Source organism: Malus domestica, chromosome 06, assembly GCF_042453785.1.
Source record: "Malus domestica chromosome 06, GDT2T_hap1".
Classification (NCBI taxonomy): domain Eukaryota; kingdom Viridiplantae; phylum Streptophyta; class Magnoliopsida; order Rosales; family Rosaceae; genus Malus; species Malus domestica.
Window position 1 is genome coordinate 33,861,093 of NC_091666.1, and position 19,732 is coordinate 33,880,824.

The 19,732-nt window shown below is 40.5% G+C and overlaps 2 protein-coding genes and 1 non-coding gene across 4 annotated transcripts; 2 read left to right on the forward strand and 1 right to left on the reverse strand.

Moving 5' to 3' along the window:
* The first annotated feature begins 682 nt into the window (after positions 1-682).
* LOC103438024 (reticulon-like protein B9) lies at positions 683-2,083 on the forward strand. Its single transcript, XM_008376562.4, has 5 exons — positions 683-896; positions 1,004-1,184; positions 1,294-1,435; positions 1,544-1,613; positions 1,764-2,083. The coding sequence occupies exons 1-5, from the start codon at positions 779-781 to the stop codon at positions 1,931-1,933; spliced, it is 681 nt and encodes a 226-aa protein (XP_008374784.1). The 5' UTR covers positions 683-778; the 3' UTR covers positions 1,934-2,083.
* A 9,089-nt stretch (positions 2,084-11,172) lies between these two features.
* On the forward strand, positions 11,173-11,253 carry TRNAL-CAG (transfer RNA leucine (anticodon CAG)). Its single transcript has one exon. It is a non-coding gene; the product is annotated as a tRNA-Leu (tRNA).
* Positions 11,254-11,351: 98 nt separating this feature from the next.
* LOC103438026 (uncharacterized) lies at positions 11,352-19,647 on the reverse strand. 2 transcript variants are annotated; one of them, XR_011582446.1, is made up of 6 exons: positions 19,433-19,574; positions 18,982-19,329; positions 18,278-18,673; positions 17,401-17,812; positions 16,773-17,210; positions 11,352-12,318 (listed from the first exon to the last, which is right to left on the reverse strand). XR_011582446.1 is itself a non-coding variant. In XM_029104075.2 (5 exons), the coding sequence occupies exons 2-5, from the start codon at positions 19,229-19,231 to the stop codon at positions 17,009-17,011; spliced, it is 1,260 nt and encodes a 419-aa protein (XP_028959908.1). In that variant the 5' UTR covers positions 19,232-19,329; positions 19,433-19,647; the 3' UTR covers positions 16,642-17,008. The 2 variants fall into 2 exon arrangements, 1 of the variants encoding a protein (XP_028959908.1); XM_029104075.2 differs by lacking the exon at positions 11,352-12,318 and having other exon boundaries at positions 16,642-17,210; positions 19,433-19,647.
* Positions 19,648-19,732: the final 85 nt, after the last annotated feature.

A 19,732-nucleotide genomic window follows, 5' to 3' on the forward strand; every position in this document is an offset into this window, starting at 1 on the left:
CCGGTACTGTTCATTTTAACGAAAAAACACATTTTTACACTAAAAAGTCAATCATGATACTATTCACTTTATTGGTGTATGAGTATGAAGTTGACGTGGGACCATATTCTAAGAACAGTAAAGTTGCCAAAAGGACAAAATATGAATGAATGATTCCGTAATTTACGTTGCTGATCGACAAAGTTGTAGAGCTTTGGCTTTTTTCTTGCCTCCTCTCTCGCTAAAAACAGTGGAAAAACTACATCCAGAGCCAATCTGATTAATGCAAAGCAAGTCGAGCCAGTTTGTCAGAACAGTATGTTCGTTTATTTTATTCAAACATAGATGTCCCTTCCAACAAATTAAGTTAATTTAGGATAAAATACAAAGTACAAGCCAGTTGATCAGAACAGTATGTTCGTCTATTTTATTCAGGCACAAATCTTCCTTCCAACAAAATAAATTAGTTTAGAATATCACTTCGTAAAAGTTGGATGAAAAACGTTTGTAGGAGGCATCGATTAGCATGGAACGTGGTAGAACGTCAAGGAGAACTAGTCATCCAAGACAAGATCAAGTACTATGCTTTTCCAAATGTACCTAGCGGGCATGCAAAGCAACCTTGAAAAATATTCAAGCCAATTCCCCAAGCCATTCCTTACTTTATACAAACTTACTTGGCCACCAAGCTTAGAACCCCCCTCATGAATCACGATCATATATAAGTTGGTGGTGATGAACATTTATCATCAATTAGCAGCACTCATACAAATAATTAAGTTTAATCAGTTGAGAAGGTATGTCTAGAAAGCCAGGATTAGTATATTCGTCGGATTCTGATGACGATGGAGTAATCCATGGTGCAAAGCTCTTCGGACGTGAAAGGCCAATATATCATGTTCTAGGAGGTGGAAAAGGTATATGTAACGATGTATATCATCTTCATCCATGTGATCTGCTAATTAATAATCATGTTCTTGAATTAAATTTGATAGAGTAGTAATTAATCACATTTATTTTGCAGTGGCGGATGTGTTGTTGTGGAGGAATATATATGTATCAGCTGTCCTTTTAATTGCCATGACGGGAATCTGGTTTCTTTTCGAAGTTGTCGAGTACAATTTCGTGACGCTTCTCTGTCACATCTCGATTACCACATTGTTGGTAATCTTCATATGGCGCATGGCTGCAGAAATATTCAAATTGTAACATTCTCGATCTCATTTTTGCTAATTGATTAACTCTTATGATATCAGCTTAACAATTTAAATTAGTTTTATTTAGATTGAATAATTAACATATTTATCTATGCAGTCCGCCGCCTATGGTACCTCAAATGATATTACATGAAAACACATTCAAACAAGTAGCTTCCACTGCCCATAAAGGATTCAACCACTTCTTATCAAGAGTTCTTGATAGTGCATGCGGAAGAGACTTCCCATTCTTCTTCTTGGTAGATTGGAATTTTTTGAATAATTAAAAACCAAGTACCTGTTTTGGTTAATGACTAAACTTGGTACTAATTAACAGATTTAACAACTCATTCTCTTTACATTTTCAGACAATCATTTGTCTCTATATTTTGTCTGTGATCGGAAACTATTTCAGCTTTCTGAATCTTCTTTACTTGGGTAAGAAGTTTTGTCACCTTATTCTATTATATATATATATATATATATATATATGTATGTATATGTATATATACGTATATGTATATGGGCGGATCCGTGATTTATTCAATTAGGTTAACTAATTGGCACTTTGTTTGCTTGCAAATGAAGGGTTCATCTGCTTGGAAACGCTACCATTCCTCTACGAGCGATTTGAGGAAGATGTTGATCGTTTAGCTGGAAAAATCAGCCGAGAGATAAAGAGATCGTACAGAAAGTTTGATTCTCAGTTTCTCAACAAAATTCCTAGAGGTCCAGTGAAAGACAAGAAAATCAGATGAAACTATAATCCCATGGACTATTCATACCATGGAACACATGTATCACTCACTGTGTGCAGATTTGTATAAATAAAACACATTATATATGTGCATATATAAAACTGTATAATACACATATGTATATATATCAATATCACAGCATTGGTTCTATTTGATTAGTTGATCACTTTAGGCTTTGTGAAATGGCTCCCATTTTCTTGGCTGGCCCCGAACATGTTCCCGATCGAGTAAATGTCTATCAAATTCCATCCGTAAAAGGTCAAATTTACCATGAGCGGTCCCATTCTGTACATTATTGACACATGCATGCATGATATGCAGCAGAAGCAAAGCCCACCTGGATACACATAGTGTTGTTTAGAGGTTAAAAATCAACTCATTGCCTTGTTAATGGATATTCATTAAGATCCATTTAGTTGATTTTACTTTATATCATCATCACCACTACCAATCTCACGTCTATATTATGATGATATCAAATTAAATGGATCTTAACGAATATCGTTTAACAATCCAATGGATTAGTTTTCCATCCCTAGTGCTGCTTCCTCAAGCTCTCAAATATCTGCTCCACTAATAATTATAATATTACATGACTGCTGACTAGATATGGTTCACTCAGATGGATCTCAGGATAAAGGCAGATTAATTATTACAGTTTAAATCTCTAATGGGTCACCATTAACCTAGATAGATTTGGACTAGTTGTAGCCTTCTCCAGTCACAATCTCAGAAAGGATATATTCATCTTCTCTTAAATTATTGTACATATTGGAAAATGATGGCCATTTGGTGATGATAATTTTCACGGAAGTGCTGAGCGCATGCAGTCTAATAAAGTAGAAGTTATACAATGCATCAGTGTATGGATAAATTAGTATTACATTAGATAGTGGGACTTGTGTGCTTCAATTAAAACATTCCAATCTAGCTAGCAGTTCGTAAAAAACAAAGCATCACTCATCAGTTTACTGTAGAAGGCCTAGTGTAGAAAACTCGCCGTTGTACTAATGTATGGAGTGCATAGTACTACAGTGGATAGTTGGTTTCGATTCAAACATTCTAATTTAGTCGCCATCGCACACTACTAGTGTAGGAGATGCATTCATAATGATTGAATTTATGTTCAATTTAACCGTTCATAGAAAACACAAAACCAATTTGGCTGTCACTGTCTCTAGTGACAATTCAACTTCAATACGGAAAAGGCCAGAGTGGGATGTGAATGCAATCCCAAATCATAATTTTTAGTGTCAAACTCTGAGCTCTGTTGTTTTTGCCTGCCAATTCTACTACCTTAAACACCCCAATTAGGAAAATCACGTACCAAAGTCCAATAGTAAACACACACACACAGACACACAGATCCCACTAAGAACAAATAATAATTCTACTTGGAATGTCGACTTTAGAACAATATATTATTATTAATTCAAGAAGCCTATCTATAAAGAGAGGGATGTTTTTGCTAGGGATGTTTTTGCTAGGGCTTTTCATTCAGCAACCTGTAACACACACACACAATTATAGTTTAAAAGATTAGATGGTGAGAGTATCGAGAGAAAGAAGTATTAGTGATGGTGGTGGTGCTAACTGGTTAGTGTTATGGGCAGCTTTGTTCAGCCTGTGTGTTGTCTCCGCCGTAGTTTTTTCGTGTGCGGGTGGTGTGGCCAAAGAGAAAACCACAGCAACCGATACAGAGTATGACGGCGGTGAATGGGCCTGCTGCGGCGCAGCATGTGGTGCATGAAATATTTATCTCCTTACAATACGTAATCATTAAAATGTGAGAGGTATGCAACTTCGATAATTAATTTAGAGAAACAATATTAGATTTAATTTCCGTTCAAATATTGTATCAGTTGACATTGTAAACCTATCCAACAATTATAAAAGTGGAGCACCTTCATCTGATAACTTTGTTTCAGTGGTCATCATTTTCGTTGCTATTTGCCTCGGTCTTTCCTTATGATCTGGAATGCTGTAGAATACATTAATTATATATGCTTTGTAAAGGGAGAAAAATTATTTTGATGGTTGGGGAATATTGACGTCGCGAAAGATTGCAACTACAAGGCATATCTATAAGAGAAACGTTGGTTTAGTTTGAAGGGTGTTCAATTGAAAAGACTTCAAGTTTTGGTGGGGTTGTTGCGAGCCTGTTAGAGATTGCTTCTTGAAACGTTACAAACACTTTTTAACATTCAAAAGTGTTTTTAACTTCAATTTTTAGGTCATGGAAGTGATTTTTAGTTAAGTATGTTGATGCACAAAACCGGAGGTCTTGGAACAACGTAAATCCGACCGTGAATCTGCAAGTACAGTAAATAACACAAGATCTATCGTGGTTCACCCAAAGATTTGCGCTACATCTACACTGATTATGTATTTCTTTGTTTGTGAGGGAGAGAGATGGAGAGAGCCTCTGTAATGAGGGTGAGGCTTTGAGAGGGGTGAGAAGGCTTAAGAAATGACCTCCCCCTAATTGTGAGGGTGAGGAGTCCTTTTATAGAATAAGGGCTCCTCACTTATTACATATTTGCCCATTCCTTTATTACATAATTACATTTAAGTCCTCCGAGTATTTGTACGAGATCTAAATACGGAGGCCCTAAGTATAGTATAAACAGTAGTAATTCAAGTCTTCAGTTAAGAGAGTCTTTTGGCTGGAGACTTGAAATTCAGTCCATGTGTGGGCCGAAGTAACTAGATGTCGTCTAGAGCTGAATACTCGATATGAGGCGGCGCTTAATGTGAAATGAGGCTCAACTAGATGTAGCACATGTTGCGAGGATGCTCGGCTTGTGGCTTATGTTGCCTTAGTTGGCTTAGCTTGTAGCGTTGGAGGTGAGGGAGTCCCTTTTATAGAATAAGGGCTCCCTTCTCAATACATAAATGATGGGCTAGAGTCGATGCTCTTGGCGAGTCGGTTGCTCAGTAGGAGGCGATGCTCTCTAATGATGGTGAGGGAGTCCCTTTTATAGAATAAGGGCTCGCTCCTCAATACATGAATAATGGGCTAGAGTTGATGCTTTCTAATGATGGTGAGGGAATCCCTTTTATAAAATAAGGGTTCACTCCTCAATACATGAAGAATGGGTGCTCTCTAATGAAAGTGAGGGAGTCCCTTTTATAGAATAAGGGATCGTTCCTCAGTACATAAATGATGGGCTAGAGTCTCCCAAGTATTTTTCATGAGGCCCAGTTAAGGCCCAATATATGGTACATAATGTAGTCCCCCAAGTCTTCGGTCAATAGAGTATGTTGGCTGGAGATTTCAAATTGAATCCATGTATGGGCCGAAGTGACGGTTGTTCGGAGGCGGTATTTGTATATCCTGCACTGAAGCTTTGCAGCTGAAGCTCTGTAAATGAAGCTTTTGAAGCTAGAGCTTTTGTAAATGAAGCTTTTGAAGCTGTAACTCTGTAAATGAAGCTTTTGAAGCTAGAGCTTTTGTAAATGAAGCTTTTATAAATGAAGCTTTTGAAGCTAGAGCTCTGTAAATGAAGCTTTTGAAGCTGATTGATATAAGTGATGCTCATGAATGTTTATGTTGATTGACATGAGTGATGCTCATGGATGTTGACATGAGTGATGCTCATGAATGTTGACATGAGTGATGCTTATGAATGTTTATGCATGATTGATATGAGTAATGCTCATGAATGTTTATGTATGATTGATATGAGTAATGCTCATGTATGATTAATATGAGTAATGCTTATGAATGTTTATGTATGATTGACATGAGTAATGCTTATGTATAATTTGAAGTACTGGGCGTACTTTTGATCACCTGGTTGGTGATAATAATGGCAGGCTGCCGAATAATTTTGGAGTACTGGACGTACTTTTGATCACTTGGTTGGTGGTAATAGCGGCAGGTTGCCGAATAATTTTGGAGTACTGGGCGTACTTTTGATCACTTGGTTGGTGGTAATAGCGGCAGACTGCCGAATAATTTTGGAGTACTGGGCATACTTTTGATCACTTGGTTGGTGGTAATAGCGACAGGCTGCTGAATAATTTTTGTAGCACTGGACGTACTTTTGTTCACCTGGTTGGTGATAATAGAGGCGGGATGTCGAATAATTTTTTGTAGTACTGGGCATACTTTTGGTCATCTGGTTTGTGCTATTTTAGGCTTATGGGCATTCGCCTTCCACACAACATTCCAACCCATTTACTTTGGGCTTTGCCCTTTTTGTTTTTTTTTTGGTATTATTACCCTCTGATGGGGTTTATACAGATGTCTTCGAGAGATAAGAAAAATAAATTACATCATACATCTGTCAAAAAAGTAAATCACATCATTCTGGTGGGGTGTTTATTCCTTACTTTTGCTTTCTCTTTTGCCTTTTCTTTTCACTTTAACATCATGATGTCGTCTGTGAAGAGTGGGAACATGCACTCCTTCATGATGAGAGTCTTTATCTTTTTCAAAAGTTAATGCCTTTCTGAATGGCTCCTGCTTCGACCTGACCGCTCTTTATCCTTTTCCCGGTCCTTATCACCCTCGCGGTCACATTCTCTCCTGTCTCTATCACATTCTGAATGGCTCTTGATGCTTTTCTCTGTCTCTTAACTTTGCTGCAATCGAGTGTACAGTTGAGATCAGGAACCGAAGAACTGGCCTAAGATGGTAGCAACCGAGGCCGTGCTTGGCGCCATACTTGAGTTCCCCAACGTAGCAGCTGCCATTAGAGCAAGTCTGCACTCCGACGCCGTGGCTCTGCCTATTGTACCATTCCCCTGAAACTTGCACAACCAATAAGCTGGATGATAGATCCAAAGATGAGGAAAGTGCAGTTGAAGGCCAATCCAACGGCTTTCCAGTAAGGACCTAGCAAACCATCCAACACTTCGAACCATTGGATGACATGGTAGCAGCTGCCACCGAATACATCTTATGTTCCCCAACGTAGCAGTTGCCACCAGATACATCTTGTATTATTTACTTTACTTGCAGATTCACGGTCGGATTTACGTTGTTCTAAGACCTCCAGTTTTGTGCATCAACATTTGGCGCCGTCTGTGGGAATCGACACGAAAAGCTATGTCAGTTCTCTCTCAATTTTTCACCTCCGCCATGAATATGCAAAACCCAAGAGCCCAAAACCTCACTTTTGGATTTTTTCCAGAAAACCTTCCATCTCTCTCTCTGGGTTTTATTTATTGGTGTTGTACTTGGTGCATTTCTAAAAAAGTGGCAAGCAGCAGCTCTCTGATTCCCATCAAATTTGCCTTCCTCCAAGGCCAGTCTCTCTCTTTTTCCTGCTTCCACGACACCACCAACCCTTCACCCATTTAATCAATCAAACCCTAAACATTTTCAAGAAATCCAAGAATTAAAAAAAAAAAACACAGTTCCTTCCTTCCTGCGTGAAAAAGCCGACGCAGAGGAAAATCGTCTTCGGTTGCTGGAAATGCTCCTCTTTTTCTGCTTTCTTTTCATTCATTCAAAGACCAAAACAAGATAAATCACTATCTTTCTCCATCTCCCATCTCTTTCTATCTCTACTTTCTCTCTCTAGAGTGTGAGGAGTTAAAGAAGGTAACCGATTCTGCAGAGAGTCTCGCATTTTATTAAATCCCTAACAAACTCTCTTCCTCTTCACACATTTCCATCTCCTAAAAGAAAATCAAATTTTTTTTTTTTTGTTTGAGTTGAGATCATTTAATCTGTCAGCAATTGCAGCACAGAAGCAATCAGAAGAAGCCATAACCTTCAACCAGACTGTTGACAGGGAGGAAGAAGAAGAACACGCAGCAGATGATAACTCTGGTTTTAACCTCAGAAGCTTCCTCTGGCATGGCAGATCCATCTACGACGCTTGGTTCAGCTGCGCATCAAACCAGGTTGCTCAGGTTCTGCTGACTCTGCCCTACTCTTTCTCCCAATTGGGAATGCTCTCGGGAATCATATTCCAGGTCTTCTACGGAATCATGGGGAGATAGACCGCTTATCTGATCAGCATTCTCTACATCGAATATCGAAGCCGAAAAGAAAAGGAAAATGTCAGCTTTAAGAACCATGTCATCCAGTGGTTTGAAGTGTTGGATGGTTTGCTGGGTTCTTATTGGAAAGTCGTTGGATTGGCCTTTAACTGCACTTTCCTTCTCTTTGGATCTATCATCCAGCTTATTGGTTGTGCAAGTTTCAGGGGAGTGATGCAATGGGCAGAGCCACGGCGTCGGAGTGCAGACTTGCTCCGATGGCAGCTACTACATTGGGGAACTCAAGTATGGCACCAAGCACGGCCTCGGTTGCTACCATCTCAGGTCAGTTCTTCGGTTCTTGATCTCAACTGTGCACTCGACTGTACACTAGATTGCAGCAAAGTTAAGAGACAAAGAAAAGCATCAAGAGCCATTCAGAATGTGATAGAGACAGGAGAGAACGTGACCGCAAGGGTGACAGGGACCGGGAGAAGGATAAAGAGCGGTCACGTCGAAGCAAGAGCCATTTAGAAAGGCATTAACTTCTGAAAAAGATAAAGACTCTCATCATGAAGGAGTGCATGTTCCCACTCTTCACAGACGACACCATGATGTTAAAGTGAAAAGAAAAGGCAAAAGAGAAAGCAAAAGTAGAAAGCAAAAGTTAGGAATAAACACCCCACCAGAATGATGTGATTTACTTTTTTGACAGATGTATGATGTAATTTATTTTTTTTATCTCTCGGAGATATCTGTATAAACCTCATCAGAGGGTAATAATACCAAAAAAAAAAACGGCAAAGCCCAAAGTAAATGGGCTGGAATGTTGTGTGGAAGGCGAATGCCCATAAGCCCAAAATAGCACAAACCAGATGACCAAAAGTACACCCAGTACTACAAAAAATTATTCGGCACCCCGCCTCTATTATCAGCAACCAGGTGATCAAAAGTACGTCCAGTGCTACAAAAATTATTCGGTAGCCTGTCGCTATTACCACCAACCAGGTGATCAAAAGTACGCCCAGTACTCCAAAATTATTCGGCAACCTGCCGCTATTACCACCAACCAAGTGATCAAAAGTACGTCCGGTACTCTAAAATTATTCGGCAGCCTACCGCTATTATCACCAACTAGGTGATCAAAATTACGCCCAGTACTTCAAATTATACATGAGCATTACTCATGTCAATCATACATAAAAATTCATGAGCATTACTCATATCAATCATACATAAACATTCATGAGCATTACTCTTATCAATCATACATAAACATTCATGAGCATCACTCATGTCAACATTCATGAGCATCACTCATATCAACATCCATGAGCATCACTCATGTCAATCAACATAAACATTCATGAGCATCACTCATGTCAATCAGCTTCAAAAGCTTCATTTATAGAGCTCTAGCTTCAAAAGCTTCATTTACCAAAGCTTTAGCTTCAAAAGCTTCATTTACAAAAGCTCTAGCTTCAAAAGCTTCATTTATAGAGCTACAACTTCAAAAGCTTTATTTACAAAAGCTCTAGCTTAAAAAGCTCCATTTACAGAGCTCCAGCTGCAAAGCTTCACTTGCAAAGCTTCACCTACAAAGCTTCAGTGCAGGGTATACAAATACCGTCTCCGAACAACCGCCACTTCGACCCATACATGGATTCAATTTGAAGTCTCCAGCCAACATACTCTATTGACCGAAGACTTGGGGGACTACATTATGTACCATATATTGGGCCTCAACTGGGCCTCATGAAAAATACTTAGGGGACTCTAGCCCATCATTTATGTACTGAGGAGCGATCCCTTATTCTATAAAAGGGACTCCCTCACTTTCATTAGAGAGCACCCATTCTTCATGTATTGAGAAGCGAGCCCTTATTTTATAAAAAGGACTTCCTCACCATCATTAGAGAACATCAACTTTAGCCCATTATTCATGTATTAAGGAGAGAGCCCTTATTCTATAAAAGGGACTCCCTCACCATCATTAGAGAGCATCGCCTCCTACTGAGCAACCGCTTCGCCACGAGCATCGACTCTAGCTCATCATTTATGTATTGAGGAGCAAGCCCTTATTCTATAAAAGGGATTCCCTCACCTCCAACGCCACAAGCCGAGCCAACTAAGGCAACATCAGCCACAAGCTGAGCAGCCTTTTAACATGTGCTACATCTAGTTGAGCCTCATTTCACATTGAGCGCCGCCTCATATCGAGTATTCAGCTCTAGATGATATCTAGTTACTTCGGCCCACACATGGACTGAATTTCAAGTCTCCAGCCAAAAGACTATCTTGACTGAAGACTTGGGGGACTACTGTTTATACCATACTTAGGGGTGGTTTGGGAGTGAGGTGCTTAAAAAAAAAACATCCATGAAAAAAAGCTGTGAGGGTTTTAGGTGTTTGGTAAACTGAAAAAAAAAAGGCTTATTTTGGAAGTTGCTGTGAGAATAAGCTGAAATCAAAGGGAAAAGTTGAAGCTGCTATTTGTAGCTTTGGAAAACTGGCTTTTTTTCAAAGCACACAGAGCTACAGTGCTCCTTTAATGAAAAGACCCACTATCAGACTGTTTTTTTTTTTCAAAAGCACTTTTACAAAAAAGTTTACCAAACACTCTGCTGATTTTTTTCACAGCCGCTTATTCTCACAGCAGCTTTTTTTCAAAGCACAGCAATACCAAACCAGCCCTTAGGGTCTCCGTATTTAGATCTCGTACAAATACTCGGGGTACTTAAATGTAATTATGTAATAAAGGAATGGGCAAATATGTAATAAGTGAGAAGCCATTATTCTATAAAAGGACTCATCACCCTCACAATTAGGGGGAGGTCATTTCTTAAGCCTTCTCACCCCTCTCAGAGCCTCACCCTCATTACAGAGGCTCTCTTCATCTCTCTCCCTCACAAACAGAGAAATACATAATCAGTGTGGACGTAGCCCAAATCTTGGGGTGAACCACGATACATCTTATGTTATTTACTTTACTTGCAGATTCACGGTCGGATTTACGTTGTTCCAAGACCTCCGGTTTTGTGCATCAACAAAGTATGTCAGATGTTAAAAAGTATTTGAATTTTAAGAATGAAAATGATAAACATACACTGTTTTTAACTTCTCACACAACGCTTGTTCCTACCGCATGTTGTTTCTACTTGATTTGTTTAATTTAATGATTAGAAATAAAGAGAAGTGCATGAGAAGCTAAAAGAAACTGCTTACAATCCCAAATGAATGCGAATGAATCATTGAAAATTTAAATCGCCTAAATTATTTAAACGCCCAAACTCATCAGGAATGTCAAGATGGCCGAGTTGGTCTAAGGCGCCAGTTTCAGGTACTGGTCCGAAAGGGCATGGGTTCGAATCCCATTCTTGACAAAATAAAAATTTTCCATTTTTTTTTCTTTTTCGACTTTTTTTTCCTTTTTTTTTTCTTTTTCAACATTTTTTTCCAATTTTTTATGTTTGACATCAAGATGAAAATCAGAAGACCAAAAATATAATATAACTTTAAATTACTGATACAATAAGACCTAAGGCAAACAACTGCATTTAAATGTTTTAATATAAAGCTAAACAAATTTTAAAACTTTAATCAACGTTTTGTATGCTACAGTGCCGACTTTTTGAGTTGCCACGAGTTTTAGAGCATGTAGTTCCACTATGTGCCTTACCGGGCAGACTATCCAAATCAATGTCCGAAAACGAAGAGTAAGATGCGTACACTCTCTTCCCAGCTGATCCACAAGCGCAGCGCCTTACGTGCTGCGCCGCGTGCGATCCAACCTTGCACGGTACCTTGATGCAACACCAGACAACGGTTAAAGGGCAACAAATGCACAGTAAACAGGCATTGCAGAGAAACTGCGTGGCTTTTTCGCTCCATTTCGCCTTTCGTCCATGAGAAGAAGTGTAACTAGAAACAGATTGAGAATCCGAAGGCCTTGCAGTGTTCATCTTGCGTCGTTTGACATCGAAGGATTCGTTTAACGTAGCTTTCTTTTTGCTCTGTTACTCCTTATGTAAGGTTCTATCAAGTTGCTGTTCAGTGTCTTCTTTTTCTTCCTTTTTCCTCCTTTCTGTTTTACTTTCTGTGCAAGCTTTTCACTTTTTATCATCTCAGCAGAGCACTTGAAATATACTCCGGACGCCTTACGGGGTGCTTGATTCGTCAAGGACCAACTGCCTTGGAATATCGAAAGGCAAAGCAAAAGGGGGAACTGCGCGCCGTTGCAGGACGGGGAGGGAAGGGTGGAAAAAGAAAGACAGAAACCTTCTCAACCCTATGATGGATCAGGTTCCCTTAAACTTTTTCGAGTTTTAACGATGGATATTGTTGTTCATAAAGTAGCAGAATCTTATCTCAAACCTATCGTTATGCATCGATGCAGAAACCGTTCGCTCTGAAAGAATCCGATTCCAAATCGAGGATAATCTGTTGTCCTGGTGGAAGCAAAGCATATTTCAAGTAATAACAGACTGAGCAATATTAATGTTGTTGATGCACAAAACCGGATGGTCTTGGTACAACGTAAATCCGACCGTGAATCTGCATGAAATGTAAATGACACAAGAGTTATCGTGGTTCACCCCAAGGTTTGGGCTACGTCCACACTGATTATGTATTTATTTGAGGGAATAGAGAGGAAGAGGGTGAAAGCTTCTGAGAGCTTCTGAGGATGAGAGAGGGGATCTCAGGCCTAGGAATTGGCCTCCGAGAGTGAGAGTGAAGCCTCTCTCAATTGTTAGGGTGAGGAGTCCTTTTATAGAATAAGGGCTCCTCACTTATTACATATTTGCCCCTTCCTTTATCACATAATTACATTTAAGTCCCCCGAGTATTTGTACGAGATCTAAATACGAGGCCCTAAATATGGTATAAACAGTAGTCCCCCAAGTCTTCAGTCAAGAGAGTCTTTTGGCTGGAGACTTGAAATTCAGTCCATGTGTGGGCCGAAGTAACTAGATGTCGTCTAGAACTAATGCTTGATATGAGGCGGTGCCCAATCTGAAATGATGCTCAACTAGAAGTAGCACATGTTGCGAGGCCGCTTTGCTTGTAGCTTGTGTTGCCTTGGTTGGCTCGGCTTGTGGCGTTTGAAGGTGAGGGAGTCCCTTTTATAGAATAAGGGCTCGTTCCTCAATACATAAATGATGGGCTAGAGTTGATGCTCGCGGCGAGGCGGTTGCTCAGCTGGCGGCGTTTCTCTCTAATGAAGGTGAGGGAGTCCCTTTTATAAAATAAGGGTTCACTCCTCAGTACATGAATAATGGGTGCTCTCTAATGAAAGTGAGGGATTCCCTTTTATAGAATAAGGGCTCACTCCTCAATACATAAGTGATGGGCTAGAGTCTCCCAAGTATTTTTTATGAGGCCCAGTTGAGGCCCAATATATGGTACATAATGTAGTCCCCCAAGTCTTCGGTCAATAGAGTCTGTTGGCTGGAGACTTCAAATTGAATCCATGTATGGGCCGAAGTGGCGGTTGTTCGGATGTGGTATTTGTATACCCTGCACTGAAGCTTTGTAAGTGAAGCTTTGCAAGTGAAGCTTTGAAGCTAGAGCTCTGTAAATGAAGTTTTCGAAGCTGGAGCTTTTATAAATGAAGCTTTTGAAGCTAGAGCTCTGTAAATGAAGTCTTTGAAGCTAGAGCTCTGTAAATGAAGTCTTTGAAGCTAGAGCTCTTGTAAATGAAGCTTTTGAAGCTAGAGCTCTTGTGAATGAAGCTTTTGAAGCTAGAGCTCTTGTGAATGAAGCTTTTGAAGCTAGAGCTCTGTAAATGAAGTCTTTGAAGCTAGAGCTCTTGTAAATGAAGTCTTTGAAGCGGATTTGACATGAGTGATGCTCATGCATGTTTATGTTGATTGACATGAGTGATGCTTATGGATGTTTATATGAGTGATGCTTATGGATGTTTATGTTGATTGACATGGATGTTGACATGAGTGATGCTCATGAATGTTGATATGAGTGATGCTCATGAATGTTTATGTATGATTGGATGAGTGATGCTCATGAATGTTTATGTATGATTGACATGAGTAATGCTCATGTATGACTTGAAGTACTGGGCGTACTTTTGATCACCTGATTGGTGGTAATAGCGGCAGGTTGTCGAATAATTGTGGAGTATTGGGCGTACTTTTGATGACCTGGTTGGAGATAATAGTGGCAGGTTGCCGAATAATTGTTGAGTATGGGTCGTACTGTTGATCGCCTGGTTGGAGCTATTTTGAGCTTATGGGCCTTCGCTCTCCACACAACATTCCAGCCCATTTATTTTGGGCTTTGCCTCTTTTTTTTTTTTTTTTTTTTTTTTTTTTTTTTTTTTTTTTACCCTCTGATGGGGTTTATACAGATGTCTTCGAAAGATAAGAAAAATAAATTACATCACTTTAATGTAAGGAAACCTTTATCTTCCTTCTAGGTCTTTCCGTAGCTTTCTCAGAAAATAGGAACATGCATGATGAAAGTGTGAGCATCTTCTTTGGCTTTAGTAAGATCTCATTTTTTCTTTTTCTTTTGCGTTGTCCCCATGTGCTCTCGAGGAGAGCCTCCATTTTTTTTTTTTTTTCTACTTTTGCTTTCTTAGTGACATGATGGCTGGATTGCTTCATTGGTGTGCAATTGGCGCATGCCATCTCCACAAACTTCTTCAGACCCTTTCCTCCTTTTCCTTTTTCTTTTCTACTTTTGTTCCCACTGCATCTCTGTCCGTCTCTTGGCGAAAACTGTCTCTGTCTCTTGGCGAAACTGAAGGGTTAACTCCACTTGCTTTTCTTGGACATCTTGGTCGTGCCCATCCACTATCACGCCTCTTTTTTCTTTTTCTGCTGTTTGAAACACAAGCTGGTGTACTCCAGCTGTAAAAATCCCATCAAAGTACTTTTCTTTTCTGCTCTTCTGCTTTTGTTCCCCACTCTTCCATATTTTTTATTTATTTTTTTTTTTTTGAAAATCCCTGTAGAGCTTAATGGCCGGTGGGATTTCCTCGCTGTGGACGAACAGCCAGACGTTCATCCCCGTCATGCACAGCTTCAGCACCTCCCATGGTGTCCCCTCGCTTGCAACGGATTTCGGCTATGAGGTGGCAGTTCTCGAGGTTTTCCTTGATGGTCTCGACGGTCCTGCTTCGACGCGGTGGTGGAGCTGGGGAAGTCGAAGTTCGGCTGGGACTCTTGTCCTGCCTCTGCCTGGTCTGGTGGTGGATTTTACTATTTTCTCTAAATAATCGTACTCGTCAAAATCCATCAGACCTTTCTTCTAACCAAACAATAACCTCACGGGTAAACCTCAGTTCTGGCGATATCTCCAGTGGAGCTTGGATTGGAGGGCTTTGGTTTCCTTAACAACGAACTGAAGCAAAGAACCAAAAAATAATGGAAACATTTTTCTCGTCGTACTGCAGCTGAGCCGCCGCGGACCCGTAGGCTCGACGCTCCAGATTCTCTTCGCCACATATCCCAAAAGCTTCAATCTGGGGCTGCCACTCTCGGTAACCAGGATGCAGGGACTGGCAGTATGAATGATTTAGGGGGAGCCATGTGAGACTTCGGCGATGCTCTCTGAATGTTTGATCCCTTCAACTCAGACGGTGTTTTGGCGTCGTAGATGTCCTCGTAAACGACGAATGCGGTGGTAACCCTTAAGCATCTGCAACAGATCAGGAAAGGGTTAGATCTTGCTCTCGGTGTGGTTGTACTCGAAACTGGAGACGTTCTTGGTCTCTGCTTCTTTGTCGCACCGATCCCGGTCTCTTTCTTCGTCTTCCTCTGATTTCAAGCTCAGGCCGTGGACTTCCGTGTCGCTAGTTGGTTCCGGTGAAGGAGCTCCGGCGGCGCTGGTAAAAAAATGGCAGCAATTACCTCATCGAGGAGGAAGAAGGCGGTAATGATCACAACGAGGATTCACCTCAATGTTTCTAGACGCTCCTTCCCGATAACTTCCAGATCCGGTCTCAGTATTTTGGATCGGGGATTGCATGGCGTTGAACCTGTAGTAATTGCCCTGCGAAGAGGACGAGTAGGCATGAGACGCCGGCGTAGAGATACCACGACCCCGTCCCGAACGGGATGTCGTCCAACGTCGTCATCAGGTCTATGGCGCCATTCAACGACATCATTTTTACCGTCGTATTCAGCTGTTAGATTAGGATACGTGATTATGCGTGATAGACGGCAGAGATTGAAGCAGCAGAGAAGCTCATTGTGAAATAAACAACGATGAGTTGAGGTTTTCTTGAGTTGTGTTGAGTGGTGTTTGGAGGTTTGAAACGGATTTTGCAGATTTGCAGATTCTGCAGATTCACGATGGAAGTGAAAAAATGAAAGAGAACCGACATAGTTTTTTGTGTCGATTCCCACAGACGGCGCCAAATGTTGATGCACAAAACCGGATGGTCTTGGTACAACGTAAATCCGACCGTGAATCTGCATGAAATGTAAATGACACAAGAGTTATCGTGGTTCACCCCAAGGTTTGGGCTACGTCCACACTGATTATGTATTTATTTGAGGGAATAGAGAGGAAGATGGTGAAAGCTTCTGAGAGCTTCTGAGGATGAGAGAGGGGATCTCAGGCCTAGGAATTGGCCTCCGAGAGTGAGAGTGAGGCCTCTCTCAATTGTTAGGGTGAGGAGTCCTTTTATAGAATAAGGGCTCCTCACTTATTACATATTTGCCCCTTCCTTTATCACATAATTACATTTAAGTCCCCCGAGTATTTGTACGAGATCTAAATACGAGGCCCTAAATATGGTATAAACAAATGTAACACTAACCATCTCATTAGCTAAAAAAGCAACTCGTTGGTAGTACATTAAGCTAGCAGCGAAAAAACTCACCGAACCAAAAAGACCTTTAAAAGTATTGCACATAAACTTCAAAACAACACTGACCTTAACAAGTTATACATCCATGTGAACATTTCAAGGACTTGAAGGCAAAGCAATTGGCTTCCAACATTAGTAACTAGCAAAATGTACCGATCCGTGCACCAAATATCCATTTGGGAGTATAGACTCTATAGCAAAATAATAATCTTAGAGCGGGGGTCAACCAATCAAAACACTGAACGTCAAGAAAATGTCATCCCAGACCAAGAAACTTATATGAGCTGCTGGAAATCAAGATCTCAAGCAGGTACTGCGCTCTTTCCTTGCAATTTCATGGTCTTGTTCTGCAGCCTCTCCATGAATGCAGGATTTGCTCTTAATCTCTTCTTGACATACGAAAGTCGAGCATCCTCAGCCAGTTTGTTTGCTTTCCCAGCTTCCTCAATGAGGGAAAGAAGTGTCCTGAGGCAGTCCTTTCTATTTTCTTCTCGGTGTTCAAATCTTCACAAGAAATCACGGAAACACTGATTCAGCTTAACTAATAAAATACACAATCAACAATACCATGTTGGAACTTGGAAGTGTTAGGATACACGCACTGCAGTCTGAACAACAATCAACCACTAAGAACTCCATTTAATAATGCAAATGATAATAGAGAAAGAGGGCATGCAGTTGCCAGTTGACTTACCTCTCACTAGTAATTGTAAGCTCATCTTTCCCTGGATGGTACCGCTTTCCAACCAAGTCTCTGAGCCGACGGAATTGATGCTTTGAAAGCCCGAGTTCTTTCACTGTAACAGACAGTTTCACTTTTCTATTCTTGGGATGCCAGGAATCACCACCAGGAGCAAAGACTACCCGTGTCTGCCACCTAAGGATTGGCCCTTCGCCTGGTGGGTCAGCTAGATCCTTCTTGTCATACACATCAGCCTCATCAAATTGTGGGGGGCCGTTGGCTTCCATCTTCTGCAAATAGTCCATGACAATCTCATCCTCAAACTCCTTGAACAACTCATAAGCTTCTTCAGGTTGAAGCTCCCCTCTTTCACACTTATCCCCTAAGTCATTGAACTTCTCTTCTACCTTCCTTTTCATGTCATCTGGAGAAGACAAATTATATTACACGTTATTCAAAGGGAATTGTTATTGGCACTCCAAAAATCTCATTCTACAGTCCAAACTTTCGATATTTGGAAAGAAAAATACACTTGTGAGGAGTGTAGAATGAGATTTTTGGAGTGCCAATAACACTTCCCTATTCAAAACTAAGCAAAAAATTGCAAGTTTGAATCAAAAGATGCAGCTTTGGTGACATTTGAACAGTTTCGTACAATATTCATCTCTGTGATAAGCAAAGAAAATGCTTGACAGCTAACAATTGAATGCACGGAAAATTACCCTTTGACCAAGGTCTAGCCGTGTTATGAATAATGATACTAAGAAAACAACTATTGCAATCATGTCGAAACAGATCAAACAAATGAAATTTTTTTAACACTCTGTGGGCAGATGCCGAAATGTCATAAAGCTTAACACACAAACATCCAGCAACAATAAGTGTATACCTGGTAGGAGCTTATCCCAGCTAAGCATATCCTCGAGAATCTCCTCACACTCCTTCGTATTTTTCATGATCCCGTGCTTAATTGCATCCTCAACAATATCATCCCACTTCTTGGGATCCATGTTGAAGTACTCATCGTTTGACATCCTCTTCATGACTATATCCTTTGCGTTATACAAGTCATCAATCTCTTCATCCGTGTCATGCAATTCCTCAAAATCCGATTCAAACTCTTGGTCCTTAACATCATCCAACGGCTGCATTTGCAATTCATCCATCAGCTCATCATCCGTTTCCTCATGCTTCCCAGCCAATCTCCTCTGCAGAATCGCTTCGAGTATGGCCGGAAGCGCCTCCTCGTCACCCTTAAAATATTTATCTATCCGCTCCTTCAGCTCTATAAAACCAAAAACGACAATTACAACGCAAATTTCAAACCCAATCGTTCTTATCTCTATAAATTTACAAGGCAAAAGAATAATAGTTACAAATATCACTTAAATTCAATAAATTTGTCCCTCCTTGGCACTAAACCAGAAACCCAATTAGCCAAAACATCCAAATAATCCAATCTCCATCAAATTATTTCACACTTTCTTCCTATAGAAAGGAAAAAATTACAAGACCCAAAACCCAAAAAATCCAAAAGATCAAAACTTTAATCTTTGGTAATAAAAAACTTGAAAAAAATAAGAGTTGGGTCACCTTTGTTATTGACGTCCTTAACTTCGACGGAAGCATCTTTCTTTTTGGTTGGGATCAAGCTCGAATCAGCAGCCGGATTGGGGCTTTCGGCGGAGGAGTCGCCCTCCGAGGAGAAGAACCGGCTGAGCAGGGACTGAGTCGAACGGGCGAGTGGGACGTGTGAGGGGGTAGGATTTGGGTTGAATGTTTGAGGAGAGAGAAGGCGATTGCGAGTGTAGAGAGAGAGATTGCTCAGCAGAGTTCGTCTCATGGTTCCTTCCTTCTCTCTCTAGGGTTTATCAAAAGTGGGGTTTTGGGTATCCATTAAAATGCTTTGCTTTCCTTCTTTCATTTTCCTTTCTCCCCAAACTGGAAAACGTAATTTGAAAAATAAAATAATTTTCATCTTACTACCTTAAATTTCTCAAAAATGGCACTTTGGTTATACTTATTTTTCGTTTCACTTTCATACCTAAAATTATAGTAGTCCACCACTTTCATACTTCCGTTAGCATTGCCGTCAAGTGCTCCGTTAACCGGTGACGTAGCAAGATCCATGGATTTAAAGGTCAGTGAACCAAGTCTGCATCAATATAGCTAGCTATCTTCAATTTTACAAGTTAGTTCGTTTTGCAGTCTGTTTTTCGCTGCCTCTGTCGATTGTTTGTATGTCTGTCTGTTTTGCTGCTCGATGATAGAGTTGGTCTGCTCTACCGGATTTCATGCTTCCTTTCGTGCATTTCGAGCCATTTGCGATCAACTCAAGTTTCTG

Bases quoted from the DNA above. Each gene is read 5' to 3' on its own strand.
- LOC103438024 (XM_008376562.4), top strand. From the start codon at position 779: ATGTCTAGAAAGCCAGGATTAGTATATTCGTCGGATTCTGATGACGAT. The intron at 1,185-1,293 runs GTAACATTCTCG...TTATCTATGCAG, and splicing joins GCTGCAGAAATATTCAAATT to TCCGCCGCCTATGGTACCTC. The intron at 1,614-1,763 runs GTAAGAAGTTTT...TTGCAAATGAAG, and splicing joins TCTGAATCTTCTTTACTTGG to GGTTCATCTGCTTGGAAACG.
- LOC103438026 (XM_029104075.2), bottom strand. From the start codon at position 19,231: ATGAGACGAACTCTGCTGAGCAATCTCTCTCTCTACACTCGCAATCGC. The intron at 18,674-18,981 runs GTGACCCAACTC...TTGGTTTTATAG, and splicing joins TAAGGACGTCAATAACAAAG to AGCTGAAGGAGCGGATAGAT. The intron at 17,211-17,400 runs GTAAGTCAACTG...TTTCTTGTGAAG, and splicing joins CTTACAATTACTAGTGAGAG to ATTTGAACACCGAGAAGAAA.